At 38.7% G+C, this 23,969-nt stretch overlaps 1 protein-coding gene across 3 annotated transcripts in view; it reads right to left on the bottom strand.

Moving 5' to 3' along the window:
- The window catches only part of LOC408862 (prolyl 4-hydroxylase subunit alpha-2), a 323,379-nt gene that overhangs the window by 220,263 nt on the left and 79,147 nt on the right, over window positions 1-23,969 (bottom strand). Inside the window, exon 2 of one of the 3 annotated variants that reach the window (XM_016912182.2) lies at window positions 23,287-23,602. The exons of the other annotated variants lie outside the window; for them this stretch is intronic. Coding sequence (XP_016767671.2) covers window positions 23,287-23,516 — 230 coding nt within the window. The 5' untranslated portion in view covers window positions 23,517-23,602. The remainder of the gene's footprint in view (window positions 1-23,286; window positions 23,603-23,969) is intronic. 3 annotated transcript variants of the gene reach the window in all.

The raw sequence follows: 23,969 nt of genomic DNA, 5'->3' as shown, positions 1-23,969 counted from the left end.
TTGCCTCGAAGGCATTTGTTACGGTCACTTACTTGCGAACGAAACGAAGGGAGAGGATTCGTGTCCCCCCGAGGACTACTTTTCGCGACAACGAAACATATTTAACGGATACCCGTGCATTTTTCAACGCGCCTACATCGACAAATTAATTTTCGGTGCCTACGCTGTGTAGCAGCGTGGCATTATCTCGTTTCGACGGCGTAAAAGTATTCGCGTGTACACTGGTCACGTGTTGCGATTTCGCGCTGTTCATTGGCGGAAGGAAGCGGTGGTGGGACGGCACAGGGGGAGGGCTAACGGTAGAAGAAGAGCTACAATCTGACGTTGGAAATCGTTTAAAAGTTATTTTCGTTCTCGCGAAGTGTATCGGGATAATTATACTGGAAGGTGAAAATATTTTCGAAACTGTGCGCAGTGTGGCCATTAATCGTTGTACAATTACGAAATTGGATTATTTATAAATTGAATTAACGAATTAGCCTAAATATTTTATATCGTACGTTGGAATTCATTGGATTCCGTGCCTGTACGATTCTCGTGCGTCGACCAATACCATTCTTTTTACCGATGAACGATAATTCGTAACGTTTTCGTAAGAGTGATAAGATTGATGGAATAAAGCGAAATGTTTCCGATGTCATTCGCTTCGCTAATTAAACGTTTATCGATATGTCCATGTATAAATACCATGCTATTATATTAATACTATTAATAATAACTAATATCATAATACTAATACTGAATAATATACTATTGCGAAGAGAAATTCTGTTTTCATAATTAATTCTCGATAATTGTGCTAGGAGTGAACAAGTGAAACAAGGAAAACGATATGTTCTACGGGTAAAAATAAAAGAGAAGAATGTCATGTAAACACAGGACAGATCTCCAAACGCTTTATTACATCTAAAAGAAGTTTATGTTTCCATTTCAAAGTGCCGTCTACCGTTACTTTGTAAACTTGACACGTTGGGGAAACTGAATTTATATCGCTCTTCGAATTTCATCTTCGACTATTTCAAATAGTAAACACGGTTAGAAGAAACAAATTTCAATAAATACCTTATCTAACTATAACTTTAATTTTGTCACAATGCTTTTTTATAAACCACTTTCCCGATCGAAATAATCGCATCGAACGAAATGTGACGAATGTATCGCGTTGATTTTCGTGTTGTGTAAAAATTAATTATCATTCGACTATTTTGAACCGCCGTGAAAGGAAGATATCGAACCACGTGTAACATGATTTATTACTTCGCATAATGTATTCTTTGTGATTTAATTATTGACAAAATACAATTCTTCGCTCGTTTCGAAAGGAAAGAAAGAAAGAAAGGGAAAAAAGGACGAATAAATCCAGTAGACGAAAGGTGTGGCCGCTGGCGTGCCACGCAACGGGAGTGGAGAAGTTTTGTTTGACGTTAAACAAACGCGCGGTGTAAACGGGGGAGTCGTAAACTTTGACAAGGAATGGGGGAGGGGGAGGGGAGGGAGGGAGAAAAATATTCCGTGGGGATCACTCGCCTCCCTGTTAAGAGTAACTGACCCAAATGAACGCCTGCAATCTCTCTCCCCTCCCTTTTCTAACATTTCTCCGCGAAACGAAACTTTTTCTCCTCGATCTAATACGTTATATTAATTCGCGCGCATGGACACATTTTTCAACCCAATCTCTCATTTTCTTCGTCGATGTTCCGTTGATTCGTTCGACGCTGATGAGAAATAAAGATTATTTGGAAAGAGATTTTTTTCTAAACGAATTTGAAGTTTCATCGATTCATTCTTTTTTTAAATTTTGTCATGGAAGATGTAAAATTTCGCCATTTGGTGAATTTTTTATTTTGTCGTTTTCTTTTTCTGGAATAACATTATCACATTAATATAAATTCAATCTCTTTAAAAATTTTCGAAAAATTTTCTTCGACAATTTTTAGAATTTTCTTTAATGTATATTATTCAAAATTATATATTATTCATTTTAGAGGAAATTAGAAAGTTCGAAATGCATACACACACGTACGGGCAAAGTTGAAAAATTTCGAGGCGACTTCACGGTCGGTTATCGACAGAGTTTCAGGTTAAAGTGGGAGCACTGGGGCTCTGAACCTGAAACTGAATAATAAATTCAGCGTGAAGATGAGAGACACGGACGACTCGTCGTGTCTCTGCGCAGCCGGATGCGATACGATTGAAAACATTGAATCGTGGCACGTTAAGCAAGCGTTGATTACCGATTGCACGCGGTAGACAAGTGGAAACGAAAGGAGCGTCGAGAAGGAAATAGGTTATACCTTGTTGAATAGAACGTTGGATAAAAAATATCTCGAAACCTAGTTATCGTTGGTCGGTATCAAATTTTTATCGGTTTATCGATTATTCCTTTTTTTGATAGAATTGAATTGAACGATGGAAAGAGGACGAAGATAATAATAAAATTAATCGTTCGATCGTTGACTCTTCTCCTTTTTTATTTTTTCAATAATTTAAAACGTGAAACAATCATAATAAACTTCGATGTATTTTTCGACGAGACGAGGAAACGGGTTCGAGAGATTCGATTATTTTCCTTTTTTTTTTTTCAATAATTAAAATCTATAATAAAATGATAAATTTTGTCGTTCGTTCGTCTATTTTTGGAAAAATAATTATCGGCGAATAATTTAAAAATGAACGATCGAACGTATATATATATCGGAGGAAATGATTGTAATTTTAAAAATTTTAAATTAAAACGCGGTGGTCGGTCGAAAGGATAGCCTAACCTACCCCGACGAAGGACTTTAAATTGCGAAATGTTAATCAGCACGAGGGAGAGGGGAGGGAGAGGGGAGGGGGGCGAGAGCGGAGAGCGGAGAGCGAAGAGCGAAGAGCGAAGAGCGAAGCGAATGGAAGCGACCCGAATCCACTTGATGTTCATTAGGGTCAGTTACTTTTAATGGTGGGAAAGTAATTCGCCGGATTATTTTACCCCTACTCGTCCCACCAACCGCTACTACGTTTCGAACCTTCAAGCCCCCGTGTCATCCCGCTTTATTATTAATTAGACACGGCCATGTTCTTTTTTTCGTTTGACGAAATAAAACTCCCCCCTCCCCCCCCCGCGCGCTTCGTCAAACGAAACACGGAATCGAGGCGAGGAAATTTATCATTATCGATCACTTGGAATATTTAAGGTTTCGAAGGTTGTCACACCTGTCCAATGGACCGCTTGTCCACGGGCAGAAATTCAAAGTTTGCAATCGATATTACGTAAGATGAATTCGAAACGAGTTCCTTTAATGAATCGAGTTAAGGCCAGATTAGATCATTTTGCATTCTGAACGGAATCAAGTGGACGACGAATTCGCTCGTTCTCCGTTGTCCTATATTGCGTCGATATTCGCTTCTTGATAATAGAACGTTACAATCAGAGTATTTCGAGACGAATATTTTCATTAGATAGCTCGTTAAAACTATTGGTCACTTCTTACGATCAATTTCGAGTCAAAGTCCGTCCAGGATATTTCAGAAATGCTTCAATTAAAAATATACTTTACTATAAGACTATTGATTCACTTCTTGCAATCTTTCCTCCCATCTATACGTATATTTCACAAACCACTGTTTCGAGCGCATTAATCCGAGTCAACGAGTATTTTCGTGAAACACGTTTAAAATTTATCCTTATCGAAAACAGAAGTTCGACGATTCTGGCGAACAAAAAGTGGGGAGGGGGAGAAACAAGCGTCTGTCAGGACGCGAAACAAACGGCTCGCTATCCACAGGTAGCGACAACTCGGCAAATCTCGAAACGTGGAGTAACACGCGTCCGTGCAATGTTCGCCCGGCCAGTGTAAACAACGTTGCTCGGCCCGACCTCCCCCCACCCCGCGCTCGGAAGGATGGCGCGTGTACACGCACACGCGCGTCCATCAATATTTGGGCCGGGTCGCCTGAACGTTGGACCGTGGCGCGCGCTATCGGCACGGCCGGATACATTATTCATGCGCGATAAAGTATTCCACGGGATCCGCGCGCGTGTGCATACACATCGGATCGGCAGCAGCGCCACGCGGCGAATAAAGCGGCGATATTTTACCTCCTCATTCCTGAAACCCTTCTCTCCCCACTCCACCGGTGGGTCGAACACGCTTCAATTCGATATTTACCCACTCTTTTATGGGTCAAACGGAGATTCGGTTTTGTTGAGGATTTTTTCGGGGGAAAGGGAAGGGTCTAGGGTTTCTCGAACGGATAGGGTTTTGTTGGAAATGAGGTTTGAAGTTCGTATGAGATCGTGCACGGGAGTTTGAGGTTATGTAATTGAGTGAGAAGAGAGAGTGAGAGGTTAGTAGTAGAGGATAGTTTGTTGGAAAGGATCGTGATTATGAAAAAGAATGGAATGAAGAGGATGAAAAAACTGAATTCGATTTTGCGAGTTATGTAATTTTATGCAGTTAAAGTACATAGAAAATAAAGTGCATAGAATTAAGATTAACAAAAAAACGATGGAAAGTTTTGCGAGTTAAATTTTGTGAACAAATTTATTCGGAAAAGATCGTGAACTTAAAGTGCATAAAATTAAGCTTTGCGAAAATGGCGACCGAGTTGAGACGAAGAGAGTGAATTCGAATTTTGTACGAGTTTAGATTTTTGGGTTTTTTAGATTCTATGAATTCGACGTTTGATTTAGCGAGTTATATGTTTAAATTTAAATACGTAGAATCGTGTATAAAATTAACATTAAATTTTGCGAAAATGGATAGAGTTGAGACGAAGAGTATGAAAAGAGGTGAATTCGATTTTGCATAAATTTAGATTTTTGGAGAATTTTTTGAATTTTTTTTTGAATTTCTTTATGGAGAAGGTAAAGAGAAGTAAATACAGGATTGATTTTTCGTGCGAGTTAAATGAATTTTGAGGATCTCGCGAACAAATTTATTCGGAAATAAAGATCGTGATTGAGTAAACTTGTTTAAAGTTAAGATATCTATAGAATCGAGCATAGCGAATTAAACTTAAGTTTTGCTGAGATGAAAAGAGTGGAAAAAGGATCGAGGATAGTTCGTTGGGAAGGATCATGATTAACGTGAAGCTCGAGCTTGCGAAAAAGAGAGGATGAATTCGATTTTCTGCAAGTTTAAATTGTCAAGTTTTAGATTCTATCTAGGATGAATTCGACGTTCGATTTTCCGAGCAAATTTATTTACAAAAGATTCGTCCCAACTTAAAGTCCCTAGGATCGCGCATAGAATTAAGCCTAGTAACTTTTGCGAAAAAACACCGATGGAGTCGAACACGAATTTCTCGAAGATTTTTTTTTTTTATGTACAACTCTCGAGTTAACTTGTTGGAAAGAACCGTGATTGGCGAACTTGAAAATCGATGGAAGATTTTTTTTTTTCATTCACGAAGTTGGATGAAAATACTCTCGAAACTATTAATTGGAAAATATTTCAAGACGTTTCGTGCAAATCTTTCTCCCTGTAATTTATATAGTTCGTTATATACGTCCGTGAAAATTGGATCGGAAATTTGAATTCTTATCGGATCCTCTTTTCGAGAGATCAATGATTTTAACTCTTTCGCTACGTCCGATTTCTTCGCAGCGCACGGTATTCGAGAAAGATCGTCAATGGCCGCGTTTACGCCTCACTGCAAACCCGAGTGCTTTCACGATGTTGAAAGAAAAACTTTCGAATCGGGTTATTTATAACACACTCGCGTTTAATTACACTTTAGAATCGAATAACATCACAGAATATAATAATAATTGTTAATAAAAAAACGAAATACCGATGCTACGTTTCCAGAGAAAAATATACTCGACGTATAGGTTAACTCGAATCGCTCGTCGTACGTATGATACACGGCATCTTGCATGGAGCCACTGTAGCCGGCCGTAGTACATCATTGGCATTTTACGCGGAGCCACTTTAGTCGGCTGTAGCACGTCGGTGGCATTTTATGTAGAGCGACTGTTAGTCGACCGTGGTAAAGTTAATCCGTATTTTCGCTGCAACGACAACACTACGAACATTTCTTATTAGAAATATATTTTACACAGTTTTACATCGAAAATCCTTAGAACGAGTTACTTTCTTTTAATGTGATCTGGTTTTAATATAACCCGCGTTTCAAACATTTTATCCGATGATTTGTGCGTTTTTTTGATACGTATTGCGCAGCGTATAAAAATAATCTGTCAAAATTTTTTTTATTGAAGGATATCCGTCTAAAATACTTAAATTTCGTTGTTATTCGCATCGTGATGTGGGTGGCTGTATGGTAGCTAGAAGAATTTAGTATTTACCGACGGAATACTCGATATATCTAGATATAATATAGTCATAGCATCTTGTGCCGAGCGACTATAGTCGGCCATAATACGTCAGTGGAATTTTACGTGGAGCGAGTGTAATCGGCCGACTTTAATAACGAAAAGATTAAATAAAATTATTATTTTTATTATTTTTTCTTCTTTATCTTCTTAATATATATAAATAAAATAATACTCAAGGATGATAATCAAAGTTGTTAAGTGTTAAGAAATAATTAATTAGAAATCTTTGTCTTCGATCACATTTTGTTAACGATTTAACTTGTATCGTAACGAAGACACGTTGAAAATAAAAACTTGACAAATTTCTCCTATAATATTTCTCTGTAAGAAAAGCCGAAACACAGTTCACACCATCCCCTTTATCCACCATCCCTATCCCCGAGGGACCGTAAACCAGAGGCACTTAACCCCGTGGAACAAGTTCATTTTACAATCGGATCGTAAACCATTGCCTCGACGACGAGCCCTAAAAAGGTCTTCGAGTTCCCATTCAATCCTTTCCCCTTCAAACCCCCTCCAACGAAACTCTAAACGAGTTTGCTTCTTCCAAACGAGACCAACTTAAGCCGTCAAATTCGAAAAACTTGCCCTCGAATTCCTGCAAATTTCAACTCCAATTACATTAATGCTGCGATTAATTAATTACATTAAATTAATTATAAGGGTGGTGGGGATCGAGAAAAAGCATTGTTTCCTTTCCCTTGGAGAATATATTTTTTTTCACACAACAAGATCGAATTTTTCGTGGATTTGTATCGTCTCGATTTCGATTCGTTTGTTTTCGTCGTTTTTCGTCGCGGCGATTAATATTCATCCCGAACGATTAATTCGCGCCGCCTGTAAAACCCGTTTATTTGTTTGACGATATTTATTCGCATTATTGATCGATTCGAACGTATTGGGACAAATACGATCGAACAATCGTAGAAATACGAATTTTTCGATCGAGAAAATCCTGTACAAGATTATATATAAAGCGTTACGTGATAATGATCGTGTAAAATCGTGAAGCGACAAAAGTCGGATTGAAAAGCGATGGGGGGGGGGGGAAGCGAGGGGAACGAGCATGCTAATTGCCCGCTGTTAATTCCTCGACTGTTATGGAGTTTTAATATCGGCCGTTCGTAATCGGAAATTCGTAATCGGTCAGCAACTACAAATTGACGCTTGCTGATTAATTAAAGCGTTAATTAGGACGTTCCTCCACGGCCTATCCGAGTCCTCTACGAAGGGATTCATTGGAGGGATCCATGGGACGGGACAAGTGGCGCCAACTGTGCTCCAATCCCCGTTAATTGGCGCGCGGAAGGCGTCCAACGTGAAACGCGGTTAGAGCGAGCCTGCAACGATTACAGCGAAACGATCGATACTCGATCGATTATAAACTTGGAAACTTTCCAAACTGTGTGTTGTACTGTGTCATTTTTGTCGAGAGGGAAAATTGTTTTCGAAACGTTTAATTATATTCGAACGGTGTTTCTCGTAAGCGATTTTCAATCGATCGATTTATCGGTCGAGTAAAAAGTATCAATGAAAAATCAATCGATAAAAGATAAACTCTTTTCCCTTTCGGTTTTTTTTCTTTCCATTCGGCCACGCCGAAACCAATTTGCATTTTTCGACCGGTTAATCCCCGCTCCCCCCCTCAAAAACCGTTCAATTTCGACACGGCGCACGGCGAAACATTCGAAATATTTTCGAACCGACCTCGTCCCTCCGATTATCACGCGCGTTAAACCATTTAATCGAGCTTTTATTTCGGCGGTATCGAGTGCTCGGCCGGTAACGGTGTTGCCATTTCGATCGCGGAATTTCGATCGGGAATAAACGGGTCGATAAACGGGAATCGGAGGGACGATATTCCGAGAAACGAGATCCAGTCACGGATAATTAACCGTTCGCCTGGATGGGAATTTCACTCGTGTGCCGAACATATCCCTTTCCGATTAAGTGTAAGGTCCTTTATTAACTTCCCCCTCCCTTCCTGCCAAGAAATATATACATATATCTCGTTGCACGGTGTGGGTTACGGGCTCGGATATCTCGTGTGTATTCAACAACCAGTTTGTTTTACTCCCTGTTTCAATGTTGCGATCAATGTACGAACAAACTTCACCTTCGTTCACCTCGTTTCAATAAATTGTACCAATGTTTTTAACGTTACTATTACTCTTTTCCTTGAAGCATTGTCCAAACAAAAGCTAGATGTCGCCTAAATTAAACGTTCAGTCTCACAAGTCTCACGCAAGGGGGAGACACACGCGCCGCAATAAACGAACGAACGAAGTGTACGATCGGCCATGGCGTTCAACGTGTCGACGACTCTCGCTACTCGAAACTCGAATCGGATAAAAGTCGGATCTCGTCGATGGCTCGGACAAGACTGGATTTTATTGTCAAGCTCGGGATATCTTCGATGGTGTAAGGGTAATTTAAGGATGGATTTTAAGAGTTTCGTGACGGTTTCCAGATCTTTCGGTTTCGAACGGGGAATCGCAGCGGCAGCAATGGCGAAGATTTTGACAGTCACGTGACTTGCACAGTGATTATATAGTGAATAAATAGAAGGACAAAATTATTTTTCTGCTATTAAAAATGTGTATATAACGTGAAAATATGAAAATGCATAATAATCAATGTGTAAAAATTTGTAGCAATTTGACAAATAAACTAGACTTTGAAAAGTGGAAATGGATCTGATTTAATAAAATAAAAAAATGTGAGAAAGCATACCGATTCGAACGTTGAAAGGAATAAAAAAATCCCAACTAAAGAGGATAAAAATATTATTAATAATATTATATATATATATATATATATATATATATATATATATATATATATATATATATTATAAGATAGGTTAAAATTAATCCATAAAAAAATTTATAATGATTCAAATTAAAATAAATATTCTGATATTATATTAATTATAAAATTGAAACTGAAATACTAGATTAAAGAATCTGATGGTTAATGTCGTCAATACAGTTTTGCAAATTAAATATTTCTATTTTTTTTCCGTTCCATTCAATTCTCATTGCATGGAACATATAAAAAATCATTACATCCTGTGAATTTCCAATATAAGAAGTTAAAAAAATATAAATTCAAACTCTTCTCAATAAATCTACCGAATATTTCTCAATTTTATTAAATTAAATATGTAATCGATTAATTCGTATTTAATCCGTAAATGTTTAAAAAGAGAATTTAAAATTTTAATGTATTAATTATTTTATGTTACGTCGAAACGATTATTCTAACTCGAATCATATTTGGAATAAAATAGAAACACGATGGATCGAAAATCGAGTTATAATTCGTTTACTCGAACCCGATACAATACGCAATAACATGTGCTGTGCAAATTCAGTCGCGTCATACCCGTGCAATATTCGTCAGGGAAAACGAAAGAAGGAGAAAAATATCGAATCCTCTCTGTTCGCAAAAAATTAATTTCGAATCAGGATCCCTGATTAACTATCTAACCGATAGACCTCTCTCTCGCCGTTCATCGCCTAATAACGCGATAACGAGCGATTCGAGACGTTGCCGGGCGTGCAAATAATTCGACAATCGAGCGACAAACTCGTTGCTGCAATCAAGACACGCGTACAATCAAGGGCGGCGTTGCGAATCGGCGCGAAACAGGATTTGCGGCACAAACGCCCCAGCCACGCTGCCCCAATTAGAGTGCCAATTAATTAGCAATCGGCAAGTCCTCGCAGAGAGGAGCGTAGAGAGGGAGGGAGGGAAGAGGTGAACCGTGCCGATGCGACGCGCGGTCGTCGAAATCTCGTTAGAAGAACAATCGGCCGCCGCCTACCGAGCGCCACCGTTTTCTTCCAGTTACTTGTAATCGGAGTCTATTTGCTACGCCTGCTAATTGCCAACACGGCACGGCGCTGTGTCACTCCTTCTATCTCTCTTCCCCCCCTCTCCCCATCCACGACGAATCGATCGGTCGAGTCGTGTTCGCGTACAAGAACAGCGGTCGAAAGTATTTCGAATCGATCGAATCCACGAAATTCAATCGTTCGAAAAAAAGGCGTTGAAAGATAAAAAGAAGACGAAGCTCGAAAAGTTTTTCGAGAGATAAAAGGATAGAAAAAAAATTTATTATTTATTGGAGTTTCGAAGTAACGCGAAATGTATCTATTTTCCAGAATTTAATCCTGGAAAGATCGAAGTGTAAAGCGAGTTGAAAGTAAATGCGAATAATTTCTTCTCGAACGATGAAGCGACGATCGAGACGAAACTCCTTAAAATGGATTGTTTTAAAAAAAATTTGCGAATTATTTTAGAATGAATTTGTGCGCGCGCGCGCGCGCGTGCGTGTGTTCTGAGTGTGTGTGTGCGTGCGTGTGTGGCTGTGTGTGTGTTGAGTTTATTTTGAATGTGTGTGTGCGCGCGTGCGTGCGTGCGTGTGTGTGTGTGTTGAGTGTATTTGTGTGTGCGTGCGTGCGTGCGTGCGTGCGTGCGTGCGTGCGTGCGTGCGTGCGTGTGTGTGTGTGTGTGTGTGTGTGTGTGTGTGTGTGTGTGTGAATAGGAGGGAGGGAGGGAGGGAGGGAGGGAGGGAGGGAGGGAGGGAGGGAGGGAGGGAGGGAGGGAGGGAGGAGAGAGAGAGAGAGAGAGAGAGAGAGAGAGAGAGAGAGAGAGAGAGAGAGAGAGAGAGAGAGAGAGAGAGAGAGAGAGAGAGAGAGAGAGAGAGTCGGTAAAAGGGGCTGCGATTAACATTTTGACACGTGGATACCTATCGCGGTTTATTTATCACATTAGGTGGGCAGCCCGTGGGTTAAACCGATCCAAACGAAACGAATCAAACAGCGCGACAAAGGGTGCGGTAGGAATGCGATGGCACAATCTGTGCAAGCGCGCGAACAATCAATTTTCAATAAACCGACAGGTAAATGTATTTACAAACGTTTATGCGTATAAATCGTGGCTGGGGACAAATTGCATCCGACCAGAAACGCACGGAATCGAAATGATTTAAACCGAACGAGAATTCGAGAGATTTTTTCCATTCTCCTTCCTTTTCATTTCTTTTTTTTTCAAATATCGACGAGTTTCCCGTAATTATTTATTTCGACGACACAAGAATTTCCAAGAATTCTCCAGTTCACTTGGAAATTCGAAAATCAACGCGACGGATATTCGGGACGAACGGAGTGGAAGCCGATCTATCGATCGATAGACGGGATGGATCCGTCCGTTTGTAATTAAGGCAAAATGGAAATTTGAAACGGACGGACAGACAGCCAGCCGGGTGCAAGAAACGTTTCTGACAATTTAATTGGCGGGTGTCGATCGATGGATCCACGATACGTTCGCTATTCGAGAGATTCGTGAAGTAAATTCGTGCCTCGCGAAAATAATATCTCCCCCTTCTTTAGTCTTTTTTTTCCTCTTTTATTTTATTTAATCTGAAGTATTTTATACCTGCCATTGAAAAACGCGGACTTTGTCCGGTTATAAATATCCAACACGGTTTCAAACACGCCCAAAACTCTTTATTTTTTGAATTTCCCGCCCAATAATCTATATATATAAGCAATTTGAATCGATACCTCTTATTTGCTCGCAAATATTATTCCACAACAATCTTCTCTTGTTAATTTTCCAAATAATTAAAATTTGTCTCTCCTCGACTCGAACGATTAATTAATCCCGAAGTGAACGACATCCTTAAGAATCCTTCTTTATCGACGAAAATCCAATAATATCCACCGTGTGTACAGATCATTTTCCAAAGGATCGAATAAGAGAAAAAAAGAAACAACAATCTCTCTCTTCCCCTTCATTCCAAATAATCAAAATTATCGAATCGATCGACAATTAAAAACAAAAACACCCAAACGCCTATTATATATCGGACGATATATCCAACAATAATTATAATCGACCGTGAACGGGACAAATAGACTGCGACCGTTCAACGACAATTCCCCCTCCTTTTTCCACAGCGATAATCGCGTAACTCGACACTCGATACACGGGGTGGAGGGGGAAGCGACGGTTGAATAGAAAAGAGTCCGGCCAATGGAACGAGAACGCGTTGGATCTCTCTTTTGTACATTCTCGCGAAAATGAACAGAAAGTGAAATAAAGAGGAAGCTAGATGGCGGTGCGCAGGAAATGCTGCTGCACACTCTAACCATTGTTTATCCACCGCGTTGTCCGGTTTATAAACGCAACCCGTGATAATTGTTGTCGCTGTTGAAATGGCCGAATGCTTTTGCATCCACGCGATTTGTTCGACGCTTGATATTTCGACATTCGCCGGAATCTCTTCCGTTCCAAATTATCGCGGAAAACGAGCGTGAACCCGTAACCTGTCGTAATTAGTTGTGCGGCTAGCGTGAGAGAGAGAGAGAGAGAGAAGAGGAAGAGGGGCGAAAGGTCCATAAATAACGCAATCGCGCGGGAGCAGAAGGTAAATTACGCGGCCTATGCGCTCTCAATGGGACGCCTAATAAATGTTAATTACCAATTACGCGACCCTTCCCCCCTCTTTCAAACGCGCCTCCCTTTACGCCCCTTCGTCCTTCATCCTCTATGGATTCTTACCCGTTATATTCGAATATAATTCGTGTGTCACGAGTTGTTAAATCTGCTTGTAATTTTTTTCTTTCTTTTTTTTTTAGAAAATATTTTAAAGAGGAATGTAATATTAATAACTTCGAATTGATTTGTCAATTTGTTCGAAACGTGATGATGAGCCGCGAACGAAGATTAATTGCCAACGAATAAATGTTATTCGATTATTTTAATTAATTGAGGTAACTTGATTCGAGATTTTTACGTTTTACGTGTTTTACTCTTTTCGACGGGTTAATGGCCAAAACTCTGCTCTGCTTTAATAATAAATACATTTTAAATACACATCTTATTTCCATCTCGTCATTTTGTTTGATGAATAAATTCTCGACAAGCGATGAGGAAAATTTAATAGTCGAAATAATAATAATAATCGGAAATAATTATAATGCCAAACGAAAAGAGCGAATAAATGTTACTCGAGCATTTCAGTTGATTGAAATAACTTTGTTCGAGATTTTTAAATTTATTTTTCGACTGTTAATGCCCAAAACTCTGTTTTAGAAACGAACGCAATATATCCTCGTTGTAATGTACCTCATCACTGCTTGATAAATAAAAAAAAATCGACAAGCGATGGGCAAAATTTAATAGTCAAAGTTACTTCGATAATTTATCGTTCGAACAATAACAATAATAATTGGAAGCAAATAAATATTATCCAATAAATATTAACCATTTTAATTATTCGAGATTTTTATGTTTATATTTTACTGTCTTTTTCGACAGGTTGATACCAAAAACTCTGCTTTATACGCGCAATCGCATTTCTATAATTACATAATATACGTATGATGTGGAAAATTCAATAGTCAAAGTTACGAGTAAAGTTACTTTGATAATGTATCGTTCGAAACATAATAATAATAATAATTGCACCGTCAAATAGTTATACCGAAAACCGAACAAATGTTATACGAGCATTATTTTAACAAGTAATCGCTTGAATTTCATTCGAGATTTTTAAACTGTCTCAACAACTTAATACCCAAAACTCTTCTTTAATAATAAACATATTTATCGATCGTCTTCGAAACGAACGCAATATATCCATCTCATCGCAGCTAAATAAATATTAAATAGTTACTTCGATAATTTCTAACTTGTTTACGTTTATCTTAACTCGAGTCCGGAGAGGCGATCGAAGCGAGCATTAAAGCGCGAAAAAAAGCGAGTCGACGAGTCCAAGGTGACCTGTACCTAAACAGTAGCCACAGTCGCCTCGAGATAATGTTGTAAAGCGTTCGATGCTCGACGACCGTTTCGAGACGTGACCGCGATGCACAGTCGAAATATTCCGTTATAACTGCGGCGGTCGACGCTACTTCGAGCGTCCATCGAATCCATGAAAACGCAAATAGGAATAACACGGGCGCGGGGATAACGTTTCTTCGAATCTCGATTTTATCCTTTCGCGACGCGACGCGGCTCGAATAAAAATCCAATGTTATTACACCACCTCCTTTGCCCCTCCTTTTAATAACTCTCCATTTTATTCTTCGATTTTCCACGGCATACTACGCCCGATTATACTTCGCTTTTCCACGATATTCGCGCGGAATTATTCTCGCCGAGCGATTCGTTAAATCTTAATTTTTTTTTTTTTTTTTTTACTTAGCAACAAACTGATTAATTCATTTACAAAAAGTAATTTAAAAAGATAAAATATTGTGTAAAACAGTGGAGAATATATAGCAAATATTTCTTTTCATTTATATTAAGTATGCTGGTAAATAAATTATATATATTCAACCAATTTCATGAGAATTGGAATGACTTTGAAAAGGAACCGAAAACAAATGGCTCATATTCTTTAAAGTAAAATCTGTATCGTCTTCCAATAAACCAAATTCATTAATTACTTGAGTCGTATATTCGTCGTCATTATACTTTCGTATACTCATTGGTTACTTGGATTTTATTTTTTTTTTTTTATTCGATGCATTTATTTTTATATTATTTAGCGACGATAAAATAAAATTATAATGGTTTAATTATTATTACAACGAAATATGACAAATTAATCTTTATTTAAATATTACAAAATATTTGAAAAAAAAATATTTTAAATTATTTTAAAATTCTAGCTCGACATTGGAACCACACTCGACGTACCAGTCCTAAGGATTAAACGACATTCATCCCACCACATCGATCGTCGTTGTGAGATTGCCTCGGATCTTAACTTCGAATTGTTGCAACGCCTTTCGAAAATGCCGTAGCGTTGCGCGGCGCAGAACAGAAAAACGTGGAGTCCTGAATGAACGTAGATCGAGATTTAGAAAGGTATAACGTACATTTCTCGAAACGGGGAAGAGAATTATAGAAGAATCACGAATCCTTTCTCCTCCTCTCCCCACCATGCTCTTCAATTCAATCAATCAAATTATTTCGTGGAAAAATATTCGAAATATTTTTTGACGAAACGATCGAAATACGAAAATAAGCGATCTCGAACCCAGAAAAAATCCTCGGTCCAGCGAATTCGGGAAGAAAAAGGAAAAGAAGAAGAAAAAAAACGTAATAAAACGGGGACAAAGTTGGAAATGTTGAAAGCAACGTACAAATGTAATCGGCAAGTATCGGGAGAAACTTTCGAAAACTTTCGTCTATGATTGCCAATGACGAAACCGTGAAAACTCTCAACTTTGCAATCTCTCTCTCTCTCTCTCTCTCTCTCTCTCTCTCTCTCTCTCTCTCTCTCTCTCTCTCTCTCTCTCTCTCTCTCTCTCTCTCTCTCTCTCTCTCTCTCTCAAATTGTGTGTGTGTGTGTGTGTGTGTGTGTGTGTGTGTGTGTGTGTGTGTGTGTGTGTGTGTGTGTGTGTGTGTGTGTGTGTGTGTGTGTGTGTGTGTGTGTGTGTGTGTGTGTGTGTCACTACTCGCCAGTCTCGTCGTCGTGGCTTCTTTTTTATAGTCGAGGGGGAGGGAGAGAAAGAGAGAAGGATCGGAGGATCTCTTTCGAGGGGACAACAATGACGAATCGTATTTTCGCGGGCAAATAAGGAGAGGTCGAGAGACGAGTGTTTGAGGAGAGACGACTTCTCGACGATCTCCCCACCTTCCCTCCTCTGGATTTATTTCTTTCCTAACTTCTTTCCGGAATATACCGGATTTCGGGGCAAGAATTTTACCGCGGGTGATTTGAGATTTTCTCGGAATAGGGAGAAATTGTTTCGAGTTGACGAGAGAAAAAAAGAAATGTTCAGAAATACATGGCAGAGATATTGAATAATCCACGGTATCGTGGATCAGGCCTGTCAAGATTGATAACCGTTTGTTTGATTATTTATCCAACGTTTGACAACGCTGGATTCTTCGATTAGAATTACAAGTGAATTGGGTAAGCGCTTTTTCCTTAAGCATTTGTAAATAAGGGAAATTATTATAAATACGATTATAGATCTCCATTAATGTGGAAGGAAATATGTTTATTAATTAATTAAGGAATATGAAATGTTTTTATAACTGCTAATTATTTTCTTTAAAAAATAATAAGACTAAGAATGAAGATTGACGGACTTTAAGATGAAGATTTGAAGATTTGGTTGATGAGAAACGTTGCCAAGTTTCTTCAAAAGGAAAAAAGTTATAGTATTTTATTTAAATAATTATTTAAATAAAATTATTAAATAAAATTATTTAAATAAATTGAAAAAAAGAAATTTTACATGCATATATATTTTTTAATATATTTATATTCTGTGTGGTATTATTTTGGATATTGGTGGATATTGATCTTTATTTTATTAAGATTTTTTTAAAGATTTTTTAAAATTATTTCTTTATCATTATTTATTAACGTATTATAAATAAACGCGTCAAATAAATTTTTTAAAATTTCTCTTCTACCATTTTTTCCTCTTCTTCGATCAACTTCCTTATTGTTTTCCTGTGGTAATTTTGTTTTTCGTGTGGAATGTTTTCTAAAGATGCTGGACGGAATTTCTCGGGTGACGAGATTTTTGTGAAACACGTGTTATTGCCTTTTTCTTTCTTTTTTTCCATTTACACGTAAAACAGAATTTTTAAAAAATAATCGTTAAAAAATAATCGATATTGACAATTAAAAAAGAGAAAATGATCGTAAATTCTTTTTTACAAATTTCATATTATTTACGTGAGATAAAAGAAATCCCCGAATACGTATATCGTATATTTCAACTTTCTTTCTATTCAATAAAATCGTAAATAAAATTCTACTTCTAAAATTCTCGTAGAAAAATACTTACGTAAGATGAAAAGAAAAAGAAAAAAAAATTGTACATACCTATTGTTGAACAACGAATTCATCAATCCATAAACGCGATCAACGATTAAAATAACACTGTCTCATCGAACATCCCGACGCACACGTTCGAATCGATTAAAAATATGCCACATATACTTCACACTATACGTTTCCAATACTCTGTATCGTCCATGTTTAATTACACGCTTGACGTAAAAAAAAAAAACTTCAAAGATCATTCGAATATATCGTTCTGTCCTCTTGTAAAAAATTGTACACCACTAGAAAAAACTCTTTCACAGATCCTTTAATTTTAAAAAAATCGTTTCTATCCGCGAAACGAAAACGAGCGATGAAAATAAAAATCTCGTTCGAAGAAGCGCGGTTCCCAGTACTACTTCCGTCAGATGGCTCGTCATTTCGCCCACGTGCGTCCAAGATCCCAGTTACGGTTAACGTTTCGATCAAGAGTCCACTTCGAACTTAATTGATCTGGGATCGAGTCAGCGATTCCCTTTGCGATCGAAAAATTCTTTTGGAACGAGTCGATCGAGTTCTTCTTCTAAAATTCGCGCGAAAGAGTGAAGGAAATTCTTTCGAGATTCAAATAATACTTTTTCGATTATTTCCTCCTCTAATCTAATCTAAAATATTCCATATTCACTTGCGTGAAACGATTGATATTACACGTTAGTTCGTCGTACAAGAAATATCGAAAATATTAATCTAAATATTAATCTAAATATTTCTATATTAATCTAAATATTAATCTAAAAATTTCTCGAAGAGATCGCAAGAATCAAAAAATCCAAAAGTTTATTTCATTGATCGCCAAATCTGAGATGATATAATCTTGATATAATCTGTTAATCTTAACTATTAATTACTTCAAATTTATTATATTCCATAAATTCCTTCCAATCCTTGAAATCCATTCAAATCCTCCCCTCTCCCTATAATCACGATTCCAATGAGAGAGAGAGAGAGAGAGAGAGAGAGAGAGAGAGAGAGAGAGAGAGAGAGAGGGGGTGAAGCAAGTACTGAAATCTTCTACGGACTCGAGCCACAGAAACAGAGGCTTCCCTATTATATTCGTCGTGTTATCTGCTTCAACTGGGAGAGTAACTCGGCTAATGGTTAACCGACGCATGCGCATTCCTTTTTAGAAAAGTTAAGGTATCGAGAGAACGAACGGTTCAACGATTTCGCGATTGCTATTTTTTCGCGAAGGAACGAAGGAATGAATTGCGAACGAATGATTTCGAAATCATGGGTGGAGAAATCGGGAGATACGATCGATCGATGGAGAAGACGAAGCGTTCCTTCCTTCCTTCCTTCCTTCTGCTCGACCAGTTGGGGATATTTTTCAGCTTCCGATATAGCTTGCTCTATTTTCTTCTTCTGCTTACTTTATATCGGATCGGTGGAATAGGAGAAAGTTGGGAACAGCGATAAATCGTAGGTCCGAGGGATTTTTACGAAGCCGATAAGTCGAGTCGAGATTGGACAGAGAGAGAAAAAGAGAGAGAGAGAGAGAGAGAGAGAGAGAGCGCAAGCTATTTTTATTTATTTAAGAGTAGAAAAATGATATATTATAATTTATCTTAAATTTCTGAATCTCTAATATTTGAGAATGAACGAATCGATAGGATAGGATTGATAAGATAGCGTCTTTAATACAAGAGTAGAAAAATTATATTCTCTAAATTATTTTAAATTTCTAAATTTCCAAGATTGAGATATTTTTGAGAACGAAAGGATCGATGGATAGGAGAATCGAAAAAATAAATCGCCATTTCTTGTTCTCATGCCGTTTAATAATAATAATAATAATAATAATAATCTTGGTATTCACGGATAAAAATACTTACAAGTCAAATTGGGTTAATTTACGCATCGAGTGAACGAGAGATCGCCGCTGTGCCCTTCGTCATCGATAAGGAAGACCGTTGAAAAAAGCAACGACGAGCGGAACGTGTAAAACAGCGAGCGTTCGCGATCCACGCACGTATACGAAAATATGACCGTCTTGTAAATATGTCTTCATTTCTGAGGAAACGGCAACGTTCCTACGTTAGTTGGAAACGTGGCAACGGTGCCCGATTCGTTCGTTCTACAATCTTAATTACGACGAAAACAAAAACATCGTAAATGTTGTGCGGTGAAAAGGTGACCTCGAAGGAGAAAAACAAGGAGAGAAACTAGGGCTGAAGGGAGGGAGAGTGGATGTGTATCGATGCACAGAAATTAGAATCCGTCAAATTTTCATCGCGGTTTATTAAACATTATCGACAGAACGATCTATAACAGAAACGGAAGAAACGGATAAAAAGGATAACTCCCGAAGCGACGTGTTCGCCGATTCCATTCCACGTGGAAACGTCAATTTTCGTCAAATCGAATATTCAAAAAAGTCTTTTGCGCAAATGTTTGCACGCTTGTTTGATAACTTGTCCAGCGAAAATGAAACTTCGGTTTTCGGCCCGAAACCCGGATGAAAATTCAATCGCGAATTAAATCGTTCATCGAAGGATTCGAACGAACGATATTATATCTTCTTTCCCCTCCCCCCCTCTTTTTTTTTCTCGTTCGTTCGTAAAATTTATCGAGAATAAACACGGATATATCACAAGTGTCATAGACGGATCCATATTTTTCTTTTCGTGGTTTAAAAATTTGTCAAAACAAGACGAGTAAATATTTACGAAAAAAGAATCTTGATTTTTTTTAACGCGTGATAGTCGTCATTAATTGTCGTTTCATTAAATTCAAATGTAAATACAATCCTTCCTTTCGATTAATTTCGACATTGTTTTCGCTTCGAATCAGAACTGGACAAAAAAATTTTAATCCAATAACTTTTCGAAAAATTTTTGCAACCGCTCTTCTATTCGTGCAAAAAAAAAAATCATCAAGGTCTGAATATATATATATATAGTTCGACTTGGGTACAAAAAAACACCACAATATTTTATATAGTTTCGGGGGATATTTTTTTTCTAAAATTTTCCAAAAATTTGTCGAGGGAAAAAAAAAACATACGAAACGGCAATATTTTCTGTCGCGTAACGGAAGACGGACAGGCTCTCGAGGAATTCGAGAACGCGCCCCGATAAGCTCGAAAACGTTCCAACGATAAAATACATATATTACACCGTATGTACACCGTATCGCGGTTTTGAGAGGGAAAAGGCAGACTATCGCGGCTTTTTTCTTTTTTTTTTTTTTTTATTTTATTCTCGCGGCGAACAGGGGGCGGCGACGTGCCGATCGAACCGACCGTTTTTTTTTCTCCTCCTCCTCCTCACTCCCTGCCCCTTCCGGATTTTCGCGACGCTCGAGAATTCGAGACATCCCCGCCGACCCCCTCCGCGTGAAAATATTCTCGTTCACGGATTCTCGACCGATTGATCATTTTTCCAAATCCGCGGGATTTTCAAAATCCCTTACAGTTTTTTCGTTTGTTTGTTTGTTTCGCGCAGAGACAGAAAAAAAAAAACAAAAAATTCTCGATACGGATCAAATCCGTATCCAGAATCCCTTTCGACATCCCACACGTTCGTTTCATCTTGAAAACCACTTTATACATCTTTTCGCTCTCGTTTTCGAAAAGAAACGTGTCAACGATATATATAAAAGAAAACAGAAAAAGTTCCTTTCCTGAAAAGAACTCGACCCACGAGCATCGTCGTTTCGATGAACACGGGAAGGAAGCATATTCTTTAAACACAGTCCTTTCGTTCCTAAAATTCGTTCGTCCACGTTGTATTCGTGTACGTCGCGAATACACCAACACAACTTAAAAAACGCTATTCCCCTTGCCCCCCAAATCCAAGATAAGTTGGAAGCCAATAGAAAACGTTTCCTCCATCTCTTCTCCCCGGTATCCTCCCTCCTCCCCAATATGTATCGCCCGACTCGAGTCCACGACTAAACACACGTGGATCCAGGCGAAAGACGAGGCGACTCGCCAATGCCTCTCCCCTCCCCCCGTTGATGATGATCGATCGCTACGAGCTTCGAGCATTCCCCACCTCCTCCTGCTCCCCCTCCTGCTCCTGCTCCTCCTCGTCCTCGTTCCGTGGAAGCATGGTAGCGAGCTCGTACTGAAGGCTCCTCGGTATATCGAGCTGGAACGCCTGTCGATCGTGGGTCAGGCGTCGCTTGATGGCTCTGAGAGACAGCTCGCGCAGAGTGTAGACGGGCAGCGTGATGTACACGCTGGTCCTCTCGTGCCTTTGGGGCAGCTCGCTTCGCTGCAGATCGCGATACCTGGCGAACCAAGGCTCCGGGAAGAACACGTCCTTTTGGTTCACCGTGTACCTGGAAAAACCGGCGTCCAACCCTCTTTTCGTTCTCTATTCCATTCCATTCGATTCGATTCGATTCGATCGGACGAACAACGAGTCGGGGAGGGGGAGATTTTGATTCGAATCGCGTGAAAATATCGGTTTTATATATGTGTATGTGTGTGTGTGTGTGTGTGTGTTATGTTTTATTTATTGTAAATGTTAGTTTTCGAAAATCGGTAGAAGGACAAATCAATCCCTTTGCCCTCGAGACGTGCGTATCTTTACGTTACAGAGATGAAAAATTCGTCGAATATTGTTCAACTTTATGTATATATCGTTGTTTCGCGTGATATTTTATTATATGAAGCGTCCTCGATCAATCATTAACCTTATAATAATGCTTTTTAACGTATTGCGTACGAGTCACGTGATATCTCGTTTTAACGTTTTTTAAAATCGATCGACGAGTCGAGAAATTAAAATCACTCGAAGCGATAAAATGTAAAGTCTGTTCGTCGAATGGAAAAAAGAGCAAAAGATATCGCACTCGTTATTCGAGTTTGTAAACTAAATAATAATCGATCAGTTCAATTTTATTTGTATAATAAATAATAGTTAAAATGTAAAAAAAGCTTACGTGATAAATAAATGTATAAAAAATATATATAATAATATTTAAGAACACTTTATAAACGTGGGTATTAAAAAGTGCATATACGCATGGTATACTTTTTTTAGAGCGCTCGAAAGCGAACAGAGTGCCGTACGCAATGCGTTTAACGTAAAACGTCAACACAACATGCTCTCTCATTCATTGTTCAATTATTTCTTATTTCTCGTCTTTTTCTTCACGCTTTCCTTCCCTCTATCGCTCGAACACCAATCATCGCCATGTTCTACGCTTACGAAACTGAAAAATATCGAAAATAATATTTCTATCGCCGCTTATAAACTGGGACCAATGGCAAAGATTGTTCGAGTTGGCAGAGAGCCACTTCTCGAGTACAAAGGGTCACTTTGATATTTAAGCGAGCAGGATTGGGAGAGAAGGAGAGAGAGAGAGAATGTAAACCGATATTTTTACCAACGATTCTCCGCGAATACGTTAAACCTTTGCGCTCCAGGCCTTTCTCGCTCGACCGAACCAACAACACCACGTGACTTTCCCCCACCCGTTCGCTCTTAAAATGATTTCACGCGCGAATCAACGTACGAAACTTTTGTATTCTAATATTTTGTGTATTTTTAAAGCGCGTAATGAAAGAAAATTTATCGAATTTTAAAGTTTATATTCTTATAATCTTTTATTCATTCTATATTACATCTTTATTTTTCTTCTCTCTATCATTGATTTCTTAACGAATAAAAATAATTTCGTTATTCAATAAAAGAAGAAGAAGCTTATCCTCGCTCGAATTAATTTCATTACCATGTTTATAAAACTCGAAAATAAAAATAATATTTCTATTCCCACTGACCGTCAAACTTGGCCCAACGCCAAAAATGTAGATAAGTATATTATATTCCATGCTTCGTGAGATTGCACGTAAAAGGCTTAGCAATCTACACGAAGCTTTATTTCAAAAGAATCGAACGTAAATAGATAAATATCGCCGCGTCGAATCGAGATTGGAGCGCAAAGGGTTCGAAACTTTCTTTTTCTTCGTCCTCGAACGAAGAAAAGGGAGGGGGGCACAATGTTTGATTAATCCTACGAAACGATCCCTTCGCCCCACAATTTAAGAAGAAGAAATCGAGGAACCAGGCAACCCCCGACAACGACAACGATCGTTTGAAGAATTTGGAATTTTTGGAGGGTCTCTCGCCTCCCCGCCTACCTGTCCCTGGTCTCCTGGTCGACGAAGATCCACGGATGGGTGACGAACGTGTCGATATCGAGGCAATCGCCCGGCGACAGGGCGCCGTAGCTCACCGCCTGGCCCTGGTAATCGATCCAGTACAGGACCACGTTGTGCAGCGTCCTGTTCACGAACTTAACGAACGATCTGTGCACGTTGTTGATCGAACGGAGCAGGGGCTGTTGCCGTTCGCGGCTCCCGTCCTCCATTCTTCCCCCCTTCGACGCCCTCCTCCTCCTCCTCCTCCTTCGCCTCTCGAGCTACTCTCTCGCGACGACGAAGACGACGAGGACGACTGAAAACAGAAAAATCAGAGAAACAAAACGGGGTTAATCGGCCCGCAAGGCGATTACAATTTTTCCTCCAATTTTTTTCTCGAGATAAGAATCGATTTTCCCGCGGTACGAACCAATTCATCGCGATTAGTTAGAGATTTTAAAAATTTTTGAAAAAAGAGGAATATTTTTTTTTAATATCCCGAATATGGATATTTTTATTTTTACCGAACTCGAGGCGAGGAAGGAAAAGGATACGAGAAACAAACAGTTTTTTTTTTCTTCTCCTCTTTCTTACCATCTATCGATATTTCAGTTTCTCGCGAAACTGATTATCGATTCGAGAAGGATAGAGATGGCTATACTTAAGACTGATCCTCGAATCAT

The sequence above is a fragment of the Apis mellifera genome, linkage group LG5 (assembly GCF_003254395.2).
Source record: "Apis mellifera strain DH4 linkage group LG5, Amel_HAv3.1, whole genome shotgun sequence".
Lineage (NCBI taxonomy): Eukaryota > Metazoa > Arthropoda > Insecta > Hymenoptera > Apidae > Apis > Apis mellifera.
The sequence above is the reverse complement of the archived record's forward strand: the minus strand, read 5'-3'. Positions and strand labels throughout refer to the sequence as shown.